Source organism: Gouania willdenowi, chromosome 5 (genome assembly GCF_900634775.1).
Source record: "Gouania willdenowi chromosome 5, fGouWil2.1, whole genome shotgun sequence".
Lineage (NCBI taxonomy): Eukaryota > Metazoa > Chordata > Actinopteri > Blenniiformes > Gobiesocidae > Gouania > Gouania willdenowi.
The window spans coordinates 28,481,237-28,500,567 of NC_041048.1; the positions used below are offsets into that span (position 1 = coordinate 28,481,237).

The following is a 19,331-nucleotide window of genomic DNA, read 5'->3' on the forward strand; positions in this document are numbered from 1 at the left end:
ATAGCGCCAAATCATAACCAATGGTATCTCAAGACACTTTACAGTAGAGCAGTCTTAAGGACGGACTCTTCATTTTATGGATACACACATATGCATATATACGTATATACACACATATGTATCCCACACCCAACATGAATTCATCATGGCGGCAAGGAAAACCTTCTGTTAAGCAGCAGGAACCTTGTGTGGATCCCATTCCTATGATGAACAGCCATCCACGTTATGCTGTGTTGGGTGTGTGCAGAGGAAAGGGTGGAGACAGAGTTGTTGAGACTCTGTAACTCCACACTGAGGATCCCACGGACCTGCAAGACAAAAGCCAGAAGGAGTGCAGGAGCAAACACACAAGGGAAGAAGCAGACATAGAGGGAGTGTTTGAGAGAGGAATGGGACCCTCTCCGGTCCCTCTCCAACCTAAATGACCTCTCTCTTAACGCCCTCTCCAACCTCTCTCCAACCGAGCATGCCAGACCCCCCCGGCAGTCTATGCCTATTGCATCTTAACTATGAGCTATGAGCTGGTTCCTAACTAAAAGCTTTACCAAAGAGGAATGTTTTGAGCCTAACCTTAAAGGTAGAGAGGGTGTCTGCCCCCCGAACCGTGGTTGGTAGATGGTTCCAGAGAAGTGGGGCCTGATAACTGAAAGCTCTTCCTCCTATACTACTTCTAGAGACAAATGGAACAACGAGTAGGCCAGCATTTTGAGAGCGTAGTGTTCTGGGGGGATTGTATGGCACTACAAGCTCCTTGAGATAGACTGGTGCCTGTCCATTTAGGGCTTTATAAGTGAGAAGAAGAATCTTGAATTTTATTCCATATTTTATGGGAAGCCAATGCAGAGAGGCTAATACAGGAGTATGTAAATGTAAATTTGGGTGTTTATTTTGGGTGTTGTCATGTGAACTGGAATCCTCAAAAACAGATGATTAATATTAATGAGTATTTCAATACAATTCAATTCCAAAATAAAGATGATTCTTTCTAAATTACATGTATTACTTAATAAGTGATTAATGCATATTGCTTTAACACAAAATCATGCTTAAAGCACAAGATAACATTGAAATGCTTTCCTTGACATTATACATGAAATATAGTGAACTTTTAAGTCGAAGTGTTGTACATGTAGAAAACCCATATAAGCATTGGTAGAACAAAGCAAACCCCATTCTTTGGACAGTCACTAAAGGCACCATTCCTTTATTTCTAACGGGGACACATTAACGGGCATTAATGTTGTTTTATGTACATTTATTCTTGTTTCATGCACGATTTTTCTCGTGCTCATTTTGTTCCACTGTGTGACAGTTGTGCAAACTCATAACTTTGTGGTTATTATGCAACTCAGGATCCAAGCTGAAATGTTTTGGGCTCATTGCCAGAGATCGTGTAAATGTCTGCCTTCACAGTTAAAGAGGTCATGGGAAACATCTGAGACTCTTCAAGTTTCACTTACGTACATGTCGGAATTTTTCATGGTAGGGAGAGAAAATGTTGGGACAAATTAAGAAGGCATCAGGCAAGATGTGAATTAATTTACAATTATTGTAGCCTGTTACCACCAAGAACTGTGTTAATGCTAAACAGATCAGGGTTAAAGGGGCAATATTATGAAAATAATTACTTTAGAATGGTTTTGCTCCATTGATATACATCCCTTTCGCCTCATTCAGAGGGCCAATGTTGAAAAAGTTATGTTTCCTCCCTCCCTTGTTCTTCCACATTTTGTAAAAAGTCAGCTCCAAATGGGCGAGGATTATTCTTGCGTTGTGACATCACCTAGCGGAAACTCCTCCTCCTGATAATCCTCTCTCTTCTTACCCTATAAGAATTTGAGCTCCTCCCTTTCAAACTACCCCACAGGTAAAACAAACACTGAGGTTTGATATGGAATATACATTATACTTAATTGTCATATATGTAAAGCTACATACACAAAATTTGTTCTCTCCTTGAGGAGCAGTAGGCAGCCACGGTTTAGCACCCAGGGAGCAGTTAGGGTTAATATAAGGGATTGATCAACATCCCACAGTGGTGGACCAGGGAGATTCAAACCAGTGACTATACGATTTCAAGCCTGCAACCTTAACCACTAGTTCCTTTATCAACCGATAATATATTTACGTTCAGTATAAAGATTATCCACTACTGTATATAGATAATCCGAACCACAGTGTGAGCTCTCTCAATCAGTTCCACTTTTAGTAGCTGTTACATTGCCTTGCCTTTGACATGATCTGACGTATTTGTGACCCAATGCGATACAGCGATTGGACAAAACAAATAATTATCACCTTAAATGGACTATTCCTGTTGTCAGAATATGTGAGGATGACAAGAAAAGGAAGTGGCAGCTCTGGTGAGTGTTTGAAACAGATGACTGTCTCCGCTGCTGATGTGATAAACACACACCGTGGAGCAGCGTTTGTCGAACTCACCGCTTAACTAGCCATGTATTTTACTGTAATGTGCAATTTTTTTGGCTGAAAATAAAAACAAGAGTGTGTGGATTGCAAGAGACAATCCCTACGGTGATCACTGATCTCCCTCTACAAGAGTGAGGCATGAAGTCTGTGTCTACTGACCCGCCTACTTGTGCATTTGCATGAAAGCCCAAAACAGCCTGTTTTTAGAACCGTCATGAAAGTGACTTTTCAGAGAGCTAAAACTCCAGAAAATAAGCAAGTTTAGGAAAATAAACCTCAACTACTATGTTGTTGGGGTTCTTACAACAAATGGAGATGGGTGGAAAATAGCATAATACTGGAGCTTGAATAGTGTTTGAAGTTAGTGCAAAAAAACTTGACTAAAATACAGGGCTGGAAGTAATGAATTACAAATACTCACGTTTCTGTAATTAAGTAGATTTTTATGGTACTTATGAGTAGTTTTTTCAAGTTTGTAATTTTACTCATACTTTTTTGTAGCATTACAAATACGTCAACTAAAAAAAACATTGAGAAGGTTTTTTTTTCGGTGAGATGAGGCAAAATGGCTCCTTTGAGAATAAAGGTTGCAGACCACTGCATTAGACTGATGTATCAGTTGATCAATATCATTGGCCTGATATTGGTCTATCACAGTGACATGGATCTTAATCCATTAGTATTGCCTCATATGTTGCCTGATATGATTTTTTTTAACAGAGCATAATATGGATTGTTTTCATTTGTTAGCTTTTTGTGTATTTGATCCATTTTCTTAATTTAGTTTTAGTATACTGTATACATATATTTTGCTCGCATTATTTTTTTAGGGCCCGACTAATACTGGATTTTTTTAGGCTGATACGGATAAAAGGGAGTTAAAATATTTAGATACTGATACATCTGTTGGTAATCTTTTTACAGATAGTATACAGATTACAGAATTTATAATGTACACAAAAATATATTTTTCGCAATGACCATTCAAAATTGGTTTACACTTAAGAAATATAGCAATACATCTGCAAAGTTTAACCAAATTTACCATTCTTTTCTAAACAATCAAAGATTAGTATTAAAGATTATAATTATTCATATTTTATACAGGTGAACTGAATCGAATGCCTGCTATTGACAACGCAATAAAACATCCATCTGTTAAAAAGTAATTAATACTCAGTAGTTTTTGAGAAGCGTACTTTGTACTTTTACTTAAGTATTTTTTAACACCAGTATTTTTACTTGTAATTGAGTACAATTTAAGCAATGTAACAATACTTGCACTTGAGTACAAATTTTCAGTACTCTTTCCACCTCTGCTAAAATCACATTCAGTGTTACTTGTATAACACACATTCCTACTTGTACATTCAGTCAACTGATCGGCATCTGTTTTGAGATATTTAGATTTCATCATGATGCTGCCAAAACTCCCACCAAGTGTGAGCTCTTCAACACAACTTATGGAGGATCAAACTTAAAAATGAACTGAACCTGGTATCAGCTGACCAAAGGCTCACAGGGTTGGACCCAGAACAATTCCAATTTAAAGAGGACATATCACGCTAAATCCACTTTTTTAGCCCTTAAATGCATTTTGTTGTATATTTAGAGTGTTTAGAAGTACAGAAAAGTTCAAATTAATCTCTTCAGGTGCTCCGTTTATATCTTTATATTCTGTTTTGGTCATATTTTGCAATCTGTTTCGATTTTTCTATTCTCTATTACGTTTTTTGAACAATAACGTCACAGTATTTGCAGCGGAACTGCCAAATTAGGACATCAACTCCAGGCCCAACACTTTGAGCAATCCACCATTTTTATTTCTTGCTGTGATTTTGTAGTCCACGCTCAAGGATGCCGAAGTTACGAGAGGATAAGTCAAAATGTTCGGTTGTTGGATGTAGTAACCCACACGCTTCATTACACATCTACCAGCATCAGAACCTTTTCAAAGTGCCTGGTTGAGTTTTATTTTTCACAGAAATGTACCCACATCTGTGGGTAAGGTCATTTTTGTGTGCGCGAAGCACTTCAAGGATGACTGCTTCAGCAACCTCCGCCAGTATAAAGTAGGATTTGCTGAAAGACTTCGTCTGACTGAGGGGTCAATTCCTTCTATCTTTGGAGACGACGAACAGAGCACTTCGGTAAGCTGTAAATAACGTTCCTGTCATTGTTTTGTTAGCATTAGCAGTTGCACGCCTTCATATGTTAGTGCTGTGTGCTCGTTTTAGGTTCATCATCTTCATTTTCATCTCGCTCCGTCAGGTCTGACTCTGGCTCGAACATGTAAGGCTGGATGGACAAGTCTTCCGTTGTTGACATTTTGTAAATAACCTCTGAATAAAAAGTTTATGCGCCGCTAGATAATCATATCTCTTCTATGAAACTACAAAAATGGCCGAACAGGGTGGAGTTGAACCGAGTGTCACCTCTGGAACCTGGAGAGGGGGCGGGGTATGAAGTGTCTCATTTGCATTTATAGAGACCGCACCAAAACGAGTTGCTCTCAGAAGCACATCAGAAAAGGTTCCTGTGGAGCTATAATAATGAGGAATTCAGTCTTCAGCATTGCAGTTCCGCTTTATATAGACCACAACTGTATGATTTATATGTAAAAAGGAAGGATTTAAAGGCATGATATGTCTGCTTTAACATCAGTGACCATCTTGTTCAAAGAAGACTGGCTGTGTGTAGTAATAAATGGATTCAGGTGTGACTGTCTAACATTTGTGTTGTGTTTGTGTTCCAGGGGGGCTTTCTCTGAGGTGGTCCTGGCTGAGGAGAAGAGGACCCAGAAACTTGTTGCTGTAAAGTGTATCCCCAAGAAAGCATTAGAGGGCAAAGAAAACAGCATCGAGAATGAGATTGCAGTCCTGCACAAGTAAGACTTCTGATTTATTTACTTTGTCCTTTTTCAAACATTAGAACTGACTGTAATGTAATCTTATATCAGAGATCTGTCTAAACAGTGAATACTGTCCTCTCACCATCATCTGAAATACTAGCTAAAGGGTTCTAGATGGTGAATTTTTCATCACTGTATATCCATTACTGCAGCATGTAGGTTGTATCATATTACATGGAATCATACAGGATGTAAGAGGTCATACCTATGGCCTATAACAGATACCACGGCACACCCTTCTAAGTAACTACAGGAACAATGAATCTATTTCCTGCCTGTCTTTACCACTCCTTGCTACTCCCGGAATTTTACAAACTTTGGGCCTCCTCCCCCCACCCTTTTGCTTTCTGAGCACTTGCTCTGGGACCCCCTGAGGAAAACCCCATGACCTCTTGTTGCCTCTGATCAAGTAGAACAATGGAACAAGATTAAAATTAACTCAAAATTGTTTGATACAATGTCGAAATGCAATTTTTACTCTGTCATTAGCTCTCTTTATTCACAGGAACTCAAGGAATTCTAAAAATAAGGTCATATACAGTAAAGATGCTCTTTAAGTGTTTTTAAGGAATTTGTCTCATTTAAGTTTACATACAGAAAAGCATATCTTGTCTTGTATCAAATTGTTCGGGAAAATATGAAGTCAACAGGAAACAGGAAGTGAGCCATCTTGGGTCAAAAGTAAAAATTGGCGATTTGTCCTGGAAACGGATTTGCACAAACTAGTCTGAGGGGCTTCATCCAATTCGCTTCAAACTTGGCCAAATCACTTAGAACCTACTGAAGATTAAAAATCATCGAAATAATTTGCGTATCTCTAAAGGTTTGGTTGTGGCGCAGCTGCAAAGTTGTAATGCTAATTTTGGTTAGCACAACACAATTTAAAAATCCCAAAACTCGGACACACAAAATTTCTTTAGCTTCAAACTTCACACAAATGACATTTGCCCAAGCCTATTTATGACTGCCTTGAAACATTTCCCATTTTCGGTCAGTGGGAGGGGTCTGTAATGTCACTGGAAAATCCTTCCCCTTCACATTTTAAGTACTGTATCTTGGCTATTTTTCAATGGATTCACATCAAATTCACTGAGAGCGATTTTTACCTGATTTTCCCTTTCATACTGGGTTTTTTTCAACTGGCGCCATTTTGCACGCCATAATAGAAAACCCGCTATAACTCTCATATACAACTAACAGCCTCATATTTGATATGCATGATGACTGTCCAGCCTTAAACAAGAATCAGTGTGAAAATTACCCATCATGCTTTGCATTCTCAGATGGCGCACAACATAATAGAAAACCGCTACAACTCTCATATACAAAGTTCAAACAGTCTCATGTTTGATACACATGGGTTACCGACCCCGGCCACTCCTTCGGACCGTACAATGCCGCTCACGGCTTTATTTTTATTGTAACTTCAGAGTGTTTTTATTTCATTAGACTTTAAACAAGCTTGCACATGCAGAGAAGAAAAACCTCATGTTCTAACTGCTTCTTAAATACTACATTTTCACGGTTTCACTTTAATTAGAGGGTAGGACACCGTAATTTACGGACTATAAAGCGCACTGTTTAATTGGCCGCATTACAATAATTTAGCAATTTTCTAAGAAAAATTCACACAAATGCTGCAGCCAAACATAGGCTGCACTCTATTGGCTGATGAGGGTGCCCTTCAGACAACTCGGCCAATCAGAACAGGCAGGTAGGCGGGCTGCTGTACTCAAGTTAGGTTTCACAGAAATTTCCGTGATAAGTTTCCTTTACTACATGAGGTCTCCTCCTCACTGCCCCACGTCTACATAGCAGTCCATTTACAGCTTTTTATGGTCACTTTTTACTGGAACTGTTACTATGATAAGGCTTCATCATGACAAAATGAGTGATCAGAATGATCAGTGCGAGCAAGAACAATTTAATGTTAACAATTTCATTGTTCCACCTGGTCTAATGTGATGGAGCTCAATTTTGTGGCAGCATGAAGCTTATAAAACCGGGAAAAATCCACAATTTAGTCACGTCATTGTTTAAGCCGCAGGGTTCAAAGCATGAGAAAAAAGTAGCGGCTTATAGTTCGGAAATTACGGTAATAAGGAAGACTTGCAAGGATTTAAAAAGATCCGAAATGTTTAAGTTTCAACATGCAACACTTTATTCCTCTTAATTTTATCACTTGCTTCAGTTTTTTCTTCATAGAAAATCTACGTTGCTGTTTTACTAGCTACAAACTACTTTTATTAAGTCGTAAAACATGTAAAATTTGTATAATCCACCTTGCAACACACCACAACCCACACACCAACAATGCAGCATTTCAAAACATTTATCACAATGTTTTTTTGAAAAGAAAAATTTCAAGATTGTTAATTTAATACTAAAAGTTTATCACCTGCAGCAGTATTTACCTTTACTAAGTACTAACTACATCTCTTTGCGAGTTTGAATCCTGGAAAGTTAATCAGATTTTAAACAGAGGTCATTGGTGACTGGAGCTCCTGAGGGCACCTCACATCGTCCATGCGGGCACTGTGTTAGTGACCCCTGGTATAGACTGTAAGCCAGTTGAGCTTCATTTGACATAAAGTGGGATTATGTGTCTTTACTTGTGGTTGGTCGGTTGTTTGTGGTAAAGTGTCTCATTGGTTTTTTTACACTCTGATTTCAGTTTACATTTTTTCTTACACTTTATTCTCAAGAACTATAAAGAATGTGGGTTAACATGCTGCCGCTCTAACGCTCCCTCTAAACCAACTCCATGTGGGGTCGCCTGGAATTTGTTAGAAAAAATGTATTATATTAAAATTTTTCTTTAAATATTCTTCAAATTAAAACAATACACAATTTTAAACAACTGTATTCTGTACTTTCAATTTCTCAAATGTAAATCCAGTTTTAAAAAATGCAGTATAAAGAAAAGAAGAAAGAGGAAAAAAAGGCAATAAAGAAGGAAAAAAATGCTAGAGCTGGTGCATCTTGTCACTTTGTGCACTAATCCTGGCTACTCGGTATTAGTTGCACAGTATAAGAAGCATGATCAAAAACTAATATTAGAAAAAAATTCTATGGAGTCGTCAGAAATTTGTGACATAAAAATGGCGTCATGATCCAAAAAAGGTTGGAACCACTGCTCTAAACTAATTTTACACACAAGTATATTACCTTGGTTTTTTCCTCTTTTCTGTGTAACTGATTCTTTAATTCAAATACAAGAAATGGAGGAAAACCTTGTCAATATAATCCAGAAAAGTTATATTTTTGATCATCATTATGGTCATCCCTGCACACATAGAGTATTGTTTTATAATCCATAACATCATGCACTAATGTGCAATATCAAAGACCCATTTGGTCCTTTAAAGCTACCACACTGGAGCTCTCTCCACCCAGTTGATTTTCACATTCACAGTCAGCTTACCTGTGCAGCTGCTTTAATGTCTCATATTAGGACAAAGACTGTGACAGCAGCACTCTCCTCCAGACGTACCTTTCTTTCTCTGTGTTACAGGCCTCGGTGAAAAATGCTGAGATACTGTGGGTTCCAAGTTATTTTTAGAACTCCTGTTGCCTGGGATACAGGAGACATACAACTCCAGCCAATATACAGTGATGACCCCTTTTGAGGCAATTGTGGTGTAATGATAGGGCTACTAGTTTGTTCCCCATTTAGTTTCTCATCTCCGAGACCTTGGCAAATGTTATCAGTGGCTATGGTTACATGATATTTTTTTAATTCCGATTTATTTATTCCGAAATAAATCATTCGGAATTAAAGTGTTCTGCTTCATGTTTACATGGAAATGGTAATTCCCGAACGAGGTTTACATTGAAAACAGGTTTATTCCGCTTTAGTTAATTCCGCTTTAGGTCTGGGGGTTGGGAAGCCTCTGATTGGACAGGGAGAGAACGTGACGTGTCGCGTCTATCAGGAAAAACACACAACAAACCTTTTATACACAGAACACCACACATGAGAACTGTTTTCACCTTTATTTTGATTGTAGTTTTGAAGCAGCAGCTCGACAATAACACAAGGTTTCAGTTTGGACCGCAGAGCGGAAGAGAGATAGGAACTAATCACAGGTAAAAAGCCCAGTAAACCTCTGGAAACAATCACCAGGAATAAATATTTGCTCCCTGGTAAAGATAGTAGCTCTAACAACAGGTAAAATGATAAACTTGTTGATATTACAGCCTGTGAATGCAGTACGGAGACGCATTTACCCCGCCTCCAGGTCCTAATGCCAGCCGTCCGGTGAAGCCTGTTCCATTTACCGTGTTTACCAAGGTTCGTGTGTGTTTGATCAGTCCGTGTGTGTCAGTGTGGAAATCCGAATTCTTATGAATCTGTATATCATTCGTTTCCAAAACCAAAATTAAAAAACGGAAAACGCCTTGTTTTTCAAATTCAAGCTCTTTGGCTTCGGTACAGAAAATTGAAAAGGAACACCTTTATTTGTTTTCTCCATTATCAATAGGCCAAAGTACGTGACCCGGAAGTGAAGCGTTACCAGTGTCCGATAACACAAGCTGTGTCATGGCCGGACTAGAGGAATATACAGAATACATTCCGAGATATCTTTAGCTTTGCAACACTTAGAATCTCTAAATCCTCTGAAATGTCCATGAGGATGTTCTGTGCCCAACACCAGCTAAAGCGAAAAGGACACGTTTCGGATGCACAGTTGGAAGCAGCGGTCTTATCATCAATCAGCCTTTTCACACTCTGGAACTGCGCATGCACGTTATTGGTCGAGAGGGATATAAATGTAAACAAGCTTGTCCACTCTGTGGATATTTCAAACTTAACAGCATTTTTAATGTCATTCCAGAGATCGTTAGTGTTTTAATAGAGTTCATATTATTAATATTACACATATTCGGACTAGAGGAGGTGTCCAGGGTTTTCTGCTGATGTCACTTTCGGCCGATTCGAGCACTTTTAAAAAAACTGATGGGAGCAGCTCAGCAGCAGTATGGAAGGAAGGCAGTCCCCTCACCTCCACCCCTGGTGAATGAAAACACCAACTACCTGGGTCTGCATCGAGTGAATTAGTACTTTACTTGGGATTGATGCACATATCTGAGCACTTTTGTAAAACTGATGAGAGAAGCTGCATCAAAGCGACAGACCTCCTCTGCTTCCACACTCCTCTACCAAGCTTTCAACTTTCGATTGTTATGTATTTACTTTATTGTTGTTGGTTTCTTTTTCTGATTTGTGTAGTTGTTTTAACAACTGTAAAGTGTTTTTGAAAAGTGCTTATGTGCTATCGCAGTACACAGGAAGTCCAGCAGTGGGCGGACTAACGTTATACATAGAAAGGATATATTTTTGTTCAGGAGACTGTAGAAGAAGTCAGTGTGATCGGAGCCAAGTAAAGACCTTGAACCAAGTTTCTGTGTGTGGCCTCTCCATTATTAATTCAAGATGCAACATCTTTTTGGTGACGAGGATTAGTCTGGGGGAGGACGGCGTTGGAAGGACACTTCATAAGTTAAGTGCAAAGTCGGCGGGTGAGCACAGGACTCTTATTAGCTTCAGGCTAAGAAGAAAGCAATGGCTACTATTGGCACGCTCGCAGCGTTTGACCCCAAGAATCAAACGTGGGATGAGTATACTGAGATACTCGAGCATTTTTTTGTGGCCAATGAAATTACTAATGCAGACAGACAAAAAGCTATACTTATAAGTGTTGTTGAAGCATCGACATACAGTCTGATGCGCAACCTTCTCAGTCCAGATAAGCCAAAAGATAAATCCTTCCAAGAACTCGTAGTCCTGATGAAAAATCACTTTGATCCAAAGCCCAGTGAAATTCTACAAAGGTACAAATTTGACTCTCGCAACCGCAAGCCAAATGAAACAGTCATGGAATATGTGGCCGAGTTGCGCCATTTAGCGCAGGATTGTAACTACGGCAACACCCTGCAACAGATGTTAAGAGACCGAGTCGTTTGTGGGATTAATGATGACAGAATCCAAAGGCATCTCCTGTCAGAAACTGACCTCACTTTTGAGAGGGCACTGTCAATTGCAGTGTCACATGAGACGGCAAATAAAAATGCACAGGACCTGCAGTCAGGTGCGTCAGCAAAATGTTTCACTATAAACAAAGGACAGCAGGAGACTCGCACTTTTAAAGGAGACAGCAGAGTGTTGTCGCTGTAATGACACCAGGCAAGTACAAACAAGACAAATGTCATGCTTGTGGCAAAGTTGAACATAGCAAGAGCTTGTAGAAGCAAAGTTAAATTGAACCAAAAAAGCAAAGGTTTGCAAATGAAAGGAAAGACAAGAAGCAGAGTGCATACTACCATTCTCACAAAATGAGAGAGACAGAGGAAGACAGTAAAAGTGATGACTCTGAGCAGAACTACTTCACATTGAACTGTATCCAGTATAGTCAAGAGTATCAGAGCAAACTGTACAAACTAAGGCGTCGGAGCGCTGTTCATCTAAATAAAGTAGATCCCTACATTGTGGAGATAAAACTTAATGAGGAATATGTGATGTTTGAGATTGACACTGAATGTTGCCTGACAGTCATAAATTAAGCAACATTTAAAGAAACATGGAAACATAGGAAACTTCCCAATCTGAAACCTGTCAAAATCAAGCTGGAAAAGTGATTGGTGTCTCACTTATTAATGTCATATACAAGCAGCAGAGAAAGAAACTGCCGCTCATTGTAGTCGAAGGAGACTGGCCCAGTTTGCTTGGACGAGGCTGGCTGGCGAACATTTGTCTGGATTGGAGAGAAATAAAAAGTAGACGCAAACCTGGAAAAGTGCATGAAATGAAGGTTACGGACAAAACACTACAGCAAGTGTTAACCCGGCATGAGGTTGTGTTCAATAAAGAATTGGGCACCCTGAAAGGCACCAAAGCTATCATCCATGTGAAACAGGATGCTGCTCCACGCTTCTTCCGCCCACGGTCAGTTCCTTTTGCTATGAGAGCAAAAGTAGATGAGGAAATAGACGGACCGTTAAAAGAAAACATCATCCCACCAGTGAAATATGCTGAATGGACCGCGCCAGTGGTACCAATTCTGAAACCTACAGGGACTGTGAGACTGTGTGGAGATTATAAGCTTAAAGTAAATACAGTGGCTTCCCTGGAGCAGTATACAATACCCAGGGTGGAGGACCTGTTTACAGCACTTTCTGGAGGAAGCATTTCACCAAGCTCGACATGAGTCACGCTTATCAGCAGATTATCCTGGATGAGGAATCTAAAAAGTATGTGACAGTGAACACACACCGTGGTCTATTCACTTACAACAGACTGCCGTTTGGAGTGGCATCAGCATCAGCCATTTTCCAGAGGACCATGGAAGGTCTTTTAAAAGGGTTACCTCTAGTGACTGTGTATTTAGATGATATTTTGGTGAGCGGGGAGGATGATGTAGACAGAAGTGTTGAGCAGGTTGGAAGATGCTGGGTTGCGGCTGAAAAGAAGTAAATGCGCCTTTATGAAAAAAGAAGTTGAGTACTTGGGGCACAGAGTGGATGCACAGGGGCTTCACCCTGTGGAGAAAAAAGTTAAAGCCATCGTGGATGCCCCTACGCCCTCATCAGTCACAGAACTCAAAGCCTATATAGGTTTGTTGAACTATTATAACACATTTCTTCCCAACCTGGCAACCCTGTTGGCCCCCCTCCATAAACTTTTAAGACAGAATGTCAACTGGACATGGGGAAACAAACAAGAGGAAGCGTTCGTGAAATCAAAGTTGCTGTTGAACTCAGCGGATGTGAAGCAAAAAAACTTGAATTTCAAAAACAAGGCGTTTTCCGTTTTTTCATTTTAGTTTTGGAAATAAATAAAAAATAATGAGTGTTTTTGTTGTTTTTCATGTCTTTGTTATATAATGAAAAACAAATGAATGATGATACACGGATTTTTATGTCTCCGTCCATCCACTCTTTTCATTATATCCATGTTTTTTAAAGGGGACATATCATGCTAAATCCACTTTTTTTTAGCCCTTGAGTGCATTTTGTTGTATATTTAGAATGTTTAGAAGTACAGAAAAGTTTAAATTAGTCTCTTCGGGTGCTCCGTTGATATCGTTATATTCTGTTTTGGTCATATTTTTCAATCTGTTTCGATTTTGCGATTCGCTATTACGTTTTTTGAACAATAATGTCACAGTATTTGCAGCGGAACTGCCAAATTAGGACATTGACTCCAGGCCCAACACTTGGCAATCCGCCATTTTTATTTCTCTCTGCGATTTTGTAGTCCAAGCTCAAGGATGCCGAAGTTACGAGAGGATAAGTCAAGATGTTCAGTTGTTGGATGTAGTAACCCACACGCTTCATTACACCGTCTCCCAGCATCAGAACCTTTTCGAAGTGCCTGGTTTTATTTTTCACAGAAATGTACCCACATCTGTGGGTAAGGTCATTTTTGTGTGCGCGAAGCACTTCAAGGATGACTGCTTCAGCAACCTCCGCCAGTATAAAGAAGGATTTACCGAAAGACTTTGTCTGATTGAGGGTTCAATTCCTTCTATCTTTGGAGACGACAAACAGAGCACTTTGGTAAGCTGTAAATAATGCTAAAAAGTGTGATGATAAGACGTCCCTGCCATTGTTTTGTTAGCATTAGCAGTTGCACCGTCTTCATATATTAGCGCTGTGTGCTCGTTTTAGAGCCTTGATGATATGGCCTACGTGATTTAAGTCTAAAGTTTTCATTAGTCATTTCATTTTGCTGTTTTTGTCTCCGAAAAGACTATATTAAAATGCTTTTCGTGACGTTTGCTTGGCGCTAGTGTTAGCTCGGCGCTTGTGTTAGCTCACTTGTTAACATCCATATGAAGACGTTGTTCTGAAGGTTCATCATCATTTTCATCTCGCTCCGCCGGGTCCGACTCGAACATGTAAGGCTGGATGGACAAGTCTTCCGTTGTTGACATTTTGTAAATAACGGGAATAAAAAGTTTCTGTGCTGCTACATAATTGTATCTCTCCTAACAAACTACAAAAATGGCCGAACAGGGTGGAGTTGAATCGAGTGTCACCTCTGCAACCTGGAGAAGGGGCGGGATATGAAGTGTCTCATTTGCATTTAAAGAGACCGCACCAAAACGAGTTGCTCTCAGAAGCACATCAGAAAAGGGGCCTGTGGAGCTATAATAATGAGGAATTCAGACCCAAGCATTGCAGTTCTGCTTCATATTGACCACAACTGTATGATTTATATGTAAAAAGGAAGGATTTAAAAGCATGATATGTCTCCTTTAAGGCTCTTATTAAATAGTCTCGGCTGGAGTCCGGGCCGCCACCATCTTGGTTTATGTCATCACCAGCGCGTCATCGCCACAAGTCGCACATGTGCAAATGATACAAATGAACTTAAACTCGCTTTAACCAAGTGAAGTGTTTACAAGAAAGAGGAATGATGTAATTTTAAATTAAAAATGGAATTAACCAGCCACCTAATTTGGAATTAAATTAGCATTAGGATTATGTGTTTACAAGGTCAGGTTAAAGAGTAATTAAAACTCCCATGTAAACGTGGCCAGTGTACAATGGTATCTGGCCTGCTTAGGGCAGTGTGACCAGAACCGGCAGCGGATATTCTGTAATCAAACATCAATCACAAACACCGATAGTAACAATAAATGAAAATAATTAAATGTATAGTTATCCATCTTGTGTTAGCCTGAAGGTATTTTTTCTAAATTTGTCTTTTACATGCACCTGTGTTACAGCTAGGTGGCTAAATAAAAGAATACATTGAAAAAATATTCGATACCTAATCCTTGATGAAATGTGACCATTTCATTAAATGTCCTCAACATTTTGTCGCTGAACATTTACAAAATATCTCAACACTTTGTGGCTGTGGCTGGTGGCATCACCTGCTGCAAAGTAGATGACTCTGTTATTTAATTAGATGACCTCGTTGATCTGAACACCTCTCAGACCCCTGAGCTTAGTGCACACAGGAGGTAAGCAAAACCCCTGGCTTTAATTAGACATTTCAACTCCCTGACAATCTCCAAGACCATGGGTTTACCACAAGTCACAAAATACGTAAGCAAAGACAAATTGATAAAGTGTCGCCTATGATCCACAACGCATCTTATGTTGGGTTTATTATTTTTTCTCAATCAACAGTCGACAGAGTGGACACAAGTTAAATTAGCCATTAGTCATTTGTTTTTATTTTCACTTTAAAACATTACAAATTATTCTGCAGAAATTTTGTCTCGGGAGCTTTTTCTCCTAGTTTTATTTAGAAAATGAAAATCTTTTAGGTACTCCTTACTTCTGCCCACAGCCACCATCATTATACCTAAGCTTCACACTTGTCACCAGACTGGCTTGATTACACAACACAATAAGCACAATATGTTCTACTACAACTTCACATCCCACTCTCACTTTAAAATAATCAATTCTTCCCCACCCTTTCTATTTCCTGCCTTGAGTCTCTTCTCCCTGCTCCCATCCCCCTCCTCCACCACCTGCTCAACTTGGTGTAACACTGCTCTCCCTTTTTATATCCTCCCTATAATAAAATGTTTCTTACCCTTCCTTAGGGAGGGCTGGTGTTTTTCAAAATTATGCAATAAAATAAATTAATTTATTTAAAAAATAAAAATAAAATCAAATAAAATGTAAGTCAGTTTCATTATGTCTTTTTTTCTTGCCTTTATTTGTCCTACATCAGGCTTAAATTAGTTTTTCAGCTTATATTGCTGCAAATTACACAATAAAATTAATAGGACAGAAAGTACCCCTTTTGTGGTAAGGTGGCTTACACTCTGGACAGAGCATCAGGATTTAATAGTGTTGGAGGACACAAAGAGAGAGACATATACATTCAGTCATTTATACATAGAATGAAGAGATCAAATGAACCCATCATACATTTGTGGACTAAATCTAATCATCTGCAGAAAAAATGGAGAAAGAATCATTGTAAACATAATGCTTATTTGTCTTGGCACATCTTTCACCAGGGTTGGGGTCAATTAAATGTTTCAGTTACAATTGCATTTTCAATTATCCATATTCAATTACAATTTATTTACGATTACGGTGACCGTCATTTTTTTTTCAATTACAGTGAAATTACAATTATTATTTTTCCCCTGAAAGTCAATATAGAATTATTTTCTCAATTATCGAAGTTAGTAAAATTACAATTTTACTAACTTTTATTTGTATAGTGCTCAAAAACAGCCCACATAGGACCAAAGTGCTTTACTAATGATCTCATCATTTATAGGTGTGTTGTGATGATTGTATGTGTTTTTGTGTTTGTATGTTTGTATGTTATAGCTTTAGCATCTTTACATTTACATTTTAATGCATTGACTATGTTATGTAAAAGCCCAAATAGAGACAAGAGATGGAATTTAGCAATAGCTATCAACACTTTTCACAAAACATCAGTTACATTCACAGTATTGTTACTCTTTGTATCATCCCTATTTAAATAACTAACCCTTACCACCTGTATGGGTGTGAAGATTCACTCAAGGGTAATAGGAAAACTTGATTTGAATTTAAAAAATATTTTTATGATTGTTTACATGTGTGTAAGCAATAGAACTGTAACATGGTTCCCCAGTTTTATGCCAATTACATTTACAAAGTACATTGCCTAAACTCAATTACAATTCAATTAAGATTCAGAATCTGAAACACTTTATTTAGCCCTAATTAATTTTAATGGCAAGATAATTTAGCAATTACAATTACATTTATTATTATGCCATAATTGTAATTAATTAGCAATTACACGATTACAATTCTAATTAACCCCAACCCTGTCTGTCACTCTCACTGTTTGCTTTGGAAATATGAGTTAGAAAAAGAGAAGGAGGACAGTTTTAGGTCAATTTTTTAAATGCAGGCATAGATAGATTATTACTAAAATGACATATACAATAGGCGTGTCACAAAAATAATGAGGTATGCACAGATTTAGAAACCACATACACACAATGTATAAGTCTCCTAGAGAAATACAAAAGCAATCATGGAGTTGAGATTCATTTTCTCTGTGCTGTCACAGCACCCACGAGTCACAACTGGCAGCAGAGCCCAGAGTTCAGCCAATTACTGTATATAGAGTTGCATGCCACTACACACCAGAGCCTCCCCTGCAACCCATAAGAACCACTGCTCGCCTGTAAATACGCTCACTGCTATTTCATGAAACGATCACACAATATATTTGTTACCTGCAAACAAGAAGCCCTGGTGTCATAAGAATTATTAACAGTTTTATAATAGGGAGAATAAAATCAACATTTTCTCTTCTTTTTCTTTCCTGCTCACACAGGATTAAACACGCCAACATTGTGTCTCTGGAAGAGATATTTGACAGTAAATCACACCTCTACCTCGTCATGCAACTGTGAGTATTCATACATGTGTGGAATTGTGTTGATGTCTGCTTCCAACAGGCCACTTGTGTTATCACCCACAGAATGTTTGTCACGTGTGTAACTGCACTGTATGTCACACTCAGCACGCACATGCACACAAGCAACTAATGAAACCATTCAACGTCAGGCCTGCAGACACTCAGTTTCCCACACACTACCACTGCTGAAATGTCAGAGGAGGGACAGGCCATGATCAGGATCAGAAAATAACACAATATTCACCGTCATCTGTTGTGTTCCCTCTGACTTATGGTTTGATACTAATGCTACATACAACACAGATATTTTTCAACATGTATGATGAGAGAAGTTAAAAATATTCATCTTTAAATCTACTACAAGAAGCTTTGGGTACATGCATCATTGCTGGCCTTCTGCATTGGACTGAAGGGCAGAGCCTCCATCTAGAGGCTAGTATAAGGCTAACATCTACATGCTTTGGTTACTAATGTTGGTGTTCAACTGATGAAACTTACACTTAAACTAAATATCTTAATGCACTTATCAGCAGGTCTAAAAAGTCATATTAACTCAACATTTCTCCATGAGTAATGATAAGTGACGTTGTAGCAGTTAGGCCTGGGTCGATAATCGATAAATCAATTAACCTGACGGTGAATGAAAATGAACTCTGTCAGTTTTGCCGGCCTCGATATTGTAGCGTCAGGTCGAAATGACTAGGCCAGAACGGATGATTTAGTGACTTTTAATTTCTTTTTCGTGATTGCTAAATCAACGTAAGAGCTGGATGAAAATAAACCACAAGAAAACAAATAAAAACAGATAGCTTTGCTCTTAGAACACAGAACAAAGTAGCTCAACACATCTACATACATACCCAAAATTAACTAAAAGCATTTACATTGTCCTTTACATGGATTCATATAAAATAAACATACCTTGTTCCCACTTTCGACCGTAGCTAAAGCTTTTCCTGCTCTCCCAGTTATCATTTCTGTACACTTCTTGCTTTACTTCCGTGTATGTTCTGTTTATCTTACACTGTCAATTTCCGTGTTTTCATACGTATCAACACCTTCAAAATAAACTTCCGGTTTAACAGGAAGTGCTAAATTACTAACAACAAAATACATAATTTAACGTTTTCTTTACTTTGGAGTCACTTACAGATATATTGCCATATGCATGTGTATTTAGCGGTGCGCCTGTCGGCTGCAGAGGCTAGTGTTAGCAATGGATATGAAACAGCAGATAACTCAGTCAGTTCTAATAATTTCTCAGTGAACCTGCAGCGCAATTACTCTAAAATAGTATATCACTACCAGGCAATCTTAGATTTAGGTTAATCAAACAATTATAGTCCGGTAGATGCGGCAACTCTAGACCTACTACGTAGCTTAGGATTGCTACGCCGGCTACACCCAGCGGCCTGTGAAGCAGCGGAGCCTAATACCAGCGGTGTTGGCAGGGGGACTTGGGGTTGGGGTCGGTGGCGGGGTGCGCTTAGTCCTTGGCTCCTTGGGGCTTTCTCGGGCGTGTATTTAGGGGGCGGTGGCTGCCTCTTGGCTTGGGATCTTGGGGGCGTCTCGGGGTGCTCGGTT

At 38.9% G+C, this 19,331-nt stretch overlaps 1 protein-coding gene across 2 annotated transcripts in view; it reads left to right on the forward strand.

Annotated features, from left to right (window-relative positions):
• Nucleotides 1-19,331, forward strand: part of camk1b (calcium/calmodulin-dependent protein kinase Ib) — a 60,655-nt gene that overhangs the window by 24,695 nt on the left and 16,629 nt on the right. For both annotated transcript variants that reach the window (XM_028446990.1, XM_028446989.1), the window contains 2 exons: nucleotides 5,186-5,317; nucleotides 17,664-17,738. In XM_028446990.1, the coding sequence (XP_028302791.1) occupies nucleotides 5,186-5,317; nucleotides 17,664-17,738 (207 nt within the window). The remainder of the gene's footprint in view (nucleotides 1-5,185; nucleotides 5,318-17,663; nucleotides 17,739-19,331) is intronic.